Source organism: Penaeus chinensis, unplaced genomic scaffold, assembly GCF_019202785.1.
Source record: "Penaeus chinensis breed Huanghai No. 1 unplaced genomic scaffold, ASM1920278v2 CTG_6599, whole genome shotgun sequence".
In the NCBI taxonomy this organism is placed as follows: Eukaryota; Metazoa; Arthropoda; class Malacostraca; order Decapoda; family Penaeidae; genus Penaeus; species Penaeus chinensis.
In genome coordinates, this window is record NW_025918491.1 from 1,427 (window position 1) to 7,105 (window position 5,679).

Here is a 5,679-nt window from a genome sequence, read left to right on the forward strand (position 1 = left end):
GACCAAATTTACTACCTTCATCACAAAACCATTACCTTCACCACTATGACCACTACTTTTACACTATGACCAACTACCTTACCACTATGAACCAAATTTACTACTTCATCACTATGACCACTACTTTTACCACGATACCACTACCTTCAGCCACTATGACCACTACCTTTACCACGTATGACCACTACTTTTACCACTATGACTACTACCTTTAACCACTATGCCACTACCTTTACCACTAAGACCAAATTACTACCTACAACACTATCACCACCTTACTACCTTTAACACTATAGCCACTACCTTATTAAGTCCTCCAGCTTTTCATCAGATCCTTTCACTTTCTGATCATCGTCGTTTTTTATATTGAAAATCATTATCACATAAATATCAATGTTATTACTGAGCAGCTCTTCAATATTTTCCTCAATATTATCACCAACTATTATAATTTTTTTTTTTTTTAATATTATCACCACAACATTATGAATTTTTTTTTTTTTTGAGGAGTGAACATTTAATTGAGTTGATGATCGTTTATAAGAAATGAGAAACCGGTTTATTTCTCCCCCATATGGTTATATGATTCTGGTACATAATCTATAAAACTTTAATTTATAAAACTAAATAAAAACCTGATCCTGAGACAATTTCATCTGTGGCATTTCAGTCCTGTATTTTCATCATAATAGATGTTATTAATGAGGATTGTATTGAGATGAGGGTGTTGTTTCTGAATTGTGGTTGTTGCTCAGTTTGCATATGTTGTAATTGTTGTTTGATCAAATATGATGGTAAGTTGTGCTGTTCTTGGTTCTGAATCACTTATCCTGAATTTCTTGGTTTCAGAGTTACTTGATCCTGAATTACTTGATCCTGGTTCAATTTTTTGTTCCTAATTTTTTGGTTTTCTAATTTCTTTGTTCTGAATTACTGGTCTTGAATTACTTGTCTGTTACTTGGTCTTGAATTACTTGTCTAGATTACTTGGTCTTGAATTACTTGGTCTTGAATTACTTGACCTTGAATTACTTGGTTCTGAATTACTTGGTCTTGAATTACTTGGTCTTGAATACTTGGTCTTTGATTTACTTGTCATGAATTACTTGGGTCATGAATTACTTGGTCTATGAATTACTTGGTCTTGAAAATATCTTGTAGTTGTTTTTTGTAATCTTCTTAGTTGTTGCTGTTGCTTATTTTGTGTATAGGTTGGAGCACTTGTTGCGTGGTTTGTAGCTTTTCTGTTGATTGTTGGTAGTGGTATTTGGTATTGTGTTTTGCTGTTTTCATTTGTGGTACTTGTAGGATTTGTGTGGTGCCTGCTGTTTGCACTCGTATATTTGTTGTTGTTGTGGCACCTTTTGTTGTGTGGTACTGTTGTAGTACTTGTTGATGGTGGTGGTGCTTGCTGTTGCACTCGGATAAATTTTAATACCTGTTTTGTTGTTACCTGTTGTTGTGGTGGAGGGCTTGCTGTTTCACTCGTGATACTTGATGTTGTTGTGGTACCTGTTGTTGTGGTGTTCTTGCTGTTTCACTCGTGTTTTTGTTGTTTTTGTGGTACCTGGTTGTGTGGTGGTGTGCATGCTGTAGCACTCGTGATTTTGTTTTTTTGTTTTTGTGGTACCTGTTGCTTTGGTGGGGTGCTTGCTGTTGCACTCGGATATTTGTTGTTTTTTTTGGTACCTGTTGCTGTGGTGTGCTTGTAGTACTTGTTGATGTGGTGGTGCTTGATGTATCTCTCGTGATTAATGTAATAGTTGTTGTAGTTTGTGGTTTTTGTAGTATTTGTTGTTTTGTGGTTGGTGCCTGCTTTTGCACTCGGTGACATTTGTTGTAGTACTTGTTGTTGTGTACTTTAGCACTTGTTGTTGAGGTGGAGCTTGCTGGTGCATATGAAATATTTGTTGTTGTGGCGGTGCTTGCTGTTGCCCTCGTGTAATTGTAAATACCTGTTGTTTGTTGTGTACTTGCTGGTCATTTTTAATATTTGTTGTTGTGGTGGTGCTTCTGTTTGCACTCGTGACATTTTGTTGTAGTACTTGTTGTTGTGGTACATTGGTAGATTTGTTGTTGTGGTGGTGCTTGCTGTTGCACTCGTGACATTTGTTGTAGTACTTGTTGTTGTGGTAATTGTAGTATTTGTTGTTGTGGTGGTGCTTGCTGTTGCACTCGTGACATTTGTTGTAGTACTTGTTGTTGTTGTTGTTGTGGTACTTGTAGCACTTGTTGTTGTGGTGGTGCTTGCTGGTGCATTTGTAGTATTTGTTGTTGTGGCGGTGCTTGCTGTTGCACTCGTGGTAATTGTAATACCTGTTGTTGTTGTTGTGGTACTTGCAGTACTTGTTGATTTAGTATCGGTACTTGTGATTGTTGATACACTTTATATTTCTTTGGTATTGATATATGTTGTTTTTGGGATGCTTGTTGTTGTTGAGGTACTTGTTGGTATACTTGTGATACTTGCTGTTGTCGTCGTGGTACTTGTATGTACAATTGTGGTACTTGTTGTTGTTGTCGTTGTAATGCTTGTTGGTACACTTGTGGTACTTGTTGTTGTGGTGCTTGTCGATATACTTGTGGTATTTGTTGGTCTATATATGATGCTTGTTGTTGTTGTGATGGTTGTTGTTCTAATAATTGTGATGATGCTTGATATTGTAGTGGTAGTTGTTGAGATATTTGTTGTACTTGCTGATTCAATGGTATTACTTGCTGTGGTTGTTGATTTAGTGGGAGTTTCTTAGGCTGATTGTGATTCAATATCTCTGAAAGCATGGATATCTTATTTTGTAATATTTCTACTAAGATATGTCCTATATCTATTTGTTCATCAGGAGTGAGTTGATTTATTGATGTTGATATCGACTTTATCTCTCGACACATCTTTAATAATCTTTGCTTTGATGGTGCCAGCGATAATACCGGCGGTAGTGACTGATGAATTCTTTGTTCTTGTTGGGGGTTATCCAAACGATCAGAAGAACAAGCTTGTAATATTGATGAGGTCAACTTATTTAACATAGGTGTCAAATGTTTTAAATTAGACAATGACATTGGATCTAATGACTGGTTTACTGAATCTATAGACTTGTTTATTGACAAATACTTCATTGTGTCAGATGAATCACTTGATGATAATGAATCACTTGATGATAATGAATCACTTGATGATATTGAAGGTATCTGATTAACCAATATGTAATCAGAAGAATCATTTGATGGTGACTGATTAACCAATATATAATTAGAGGGTATATTTCCAGGAATCTGATATTGGTCTATATACATGTCATCTTTACTAGTAGTTGGTATTGTGTCATCTTCTGGTATTAATGGATTTGCTATTAATTTTCCTATGCTACATCCTGAAAGTAAAAAAGATATTATATATTCTGAAACTATTAGAATACTATTAGAATATGGACATGGTTGGTTACACTGTTAGGGTATGGTTGATTGTAAAATATGGATATAATGATATTGTTACTATTTAAAATTAACGAAATAACATATTAGATAAGAATAATAATAAAAAAGCATATAATAGAATTACCAAAATCATGTCACTATATATGAAAAAACATATATTACAAAATATGTTAATTAATAATGAAAATAGCATATAATAGAATTACCGAAATAATATTACTATATATGAATAATCATATATTGTAAACTTATATATATATATATATATATATATATATATATATATTGATATATGTGAATATATATTGTTAATTATTAACTAATAATAAAAAGCATATTTAAATAACATAATATATATAATTTCCGATTTACAGGCTAAATTACACAGAAATTTTGTTATTAGACAAATAATTCATAATAGGCAACTTCTCTTATATATATATATATTAGAAATATGTGTCTCTTTTTAAAAACATTAAAAACATAAACATTTTACCGATTTAGATATTTCTTTCTGAAAATTTCACCGATTAAGATGAATATTAAGTTACAATCAAACCCCCTAGAAGAAAAAAAATTACATTTTACCGATTTAGATATTTCTTTCTGAAAATTTCACCGATTATGATGAATATTAAGTTACAATCAAATCCCCTAGAAGAAAAAAAAATTAAGTGCCGAAAACTCCCATATGAATTAGGGAAATTTTAATATTTATATTTTTATATGATTCATATAATTTTTTCGTTGGATCGGACTATAAATAAAATCGCAAAAAAAAATATGAAAACCGAAAAAATTAAAGTCGAAATTCAGAAATAATACAAGGAGCTTTCATATTATATGTATATATATTATAATATATATATATATATATATATATATATATATATATATATATTATAGTGCTATTAAAGCTCATATTTTTGAGAAAAAATAAAATAAAAAAAATTCGTTAGGTTAACCATACACCTCAGTACTATATCCATTATGCTAAACTTCAGTGAAATATTGAGTTATTTCGAAAATAAGTGTGAAAATACACCGAATCGAGAAAATCTCACATGATTATGCTCACTCACTATAATATATTACACTACCTGAATTTCGTAATTGTATATTATTAAAAAAAGGAAATAAAATATTTATTTAGGTCACTAAAAAAAATGGAAATAAAATATTTAAAGGTTAGGCACTAAAAAAAATGGAAATAGATATATTGAGGTTAGGCACTAAAAAAAAAATGGAAATAAAAATATATTGGTTAGGTCACATAAAAAAAAATGGAAATAAAAATAATAGGATAGCACTAAAAAAAAATATTTAGGATAGGCACTAAAAAATTGAAATAAAATATTAGGTTAGGCACGTGGGTATATTGTTTTAAAATGGAAATAAAATATTTAGTTAGGCGCAGCGTGGTAAGTTTGTATTAATCTTAATCGTGAAAGGTTTTCCCTCTATGAGATTATCAGACGGAAATTTTTTTAGAAGTTTAGGCATAGTGGATTAAAATTTTTGCCTCTACATTTTTCGGATTTCAATTTTTTTTTTCCGTTTTGTTTTATATTCCCGTTCACAATGAAAGGAAAAATCATATAGAAATACGAATATTATTACATATATATATAATATATAGATATATATATACACATATATATATAAAACACACAATATATAACGTAGATATATCTAGTACTAACGAAATAAAAATATATTACTATCGAAATAAGAAATATAAAGAAAGTATATTAAATAAATCACACAATATATAACTTATTTATATCTATTACTATCGAATAAAAGTAAAGAAAGTATATGTGTAAAATATATATAAAGTTATATAATAGAAACATATTGTTACGAATATTAAAATTATATACAACATATATGTTAATCGAGTTATGAGATATCATTAGATATATATATATATATATAATATATATGTTATACTGTGTACCTTATTTTTTTTTTACTTACCTCCATATTGATTTTATGTCCCCATTCTGATCACATGTAGCACAAGAATATTATACTGTCAGGAATGTCTGAGAAATGATCGAGTTGATGCATGTCGTGCCTTTTTATACGCTCTAGGCCCGCCCCCAGAGGAATCCTGTTTTGATAACTGTAACTCCCGCCCTTTTATGATTAGTCACTCTTTCTAAGGATAAAGTGGGTTTCCAAATATAGATGTTACAAAGGATTAAAATTCATGTTAACAAAAATATATCAAGTGAAAAA

At 30.4% G+C, this 5,679-nt stretch overlaps 1 protein-coding gene across 1 annotated transcript; it reads right to left on the bottom strand.

Annotated features, from left to right (window-relative positions):
- Nucleotides 1-751: 751 nt before the first annotated feature.
- On the bottom strand, nt 752-5,421 carry LOC125024837 (alpha/beta-gliadin A-V-like). Its single transcript, XM_047612608.1, has 7 exons — nt 5,416-5,421; nt 3,417-3,444; nt 2,317-2,993; nt 1,825-1,955; nt 1,690-1,742; nt 1,123-1,512; nt 752-876 (listed from the first exon to the last, which is right to left on the bottom strand). Exons 1-7 carry the CDS (start codon nt 5,419-5,421, stop codon nt 752-754), a joined length of 1,410 nt encoding a protein of 469 aa, XP_047468564.1.
- Nucleotides 5,422-5,679: the final 258 nt, after the last annotated feature.

Excerpts from the sequence above, each read along its gene's own strand:
- LOC125024837 (XM_047612608.1), bottom strand. Across the intron at positions 1,956-2,316 it reads TACCACAACAACAACAACAG|GTATTTACAATTACACGAGG; the intron begins GTATTACAATTA and ends AACAAACAACAG. Across the intron at positions 877-1,122 it reads CCAAGTAATTCATAGACCAA|GATCAAGTAATTCAGGATCA; the intron begins GTAATTCATGAC and ends AAATTGAACCAG.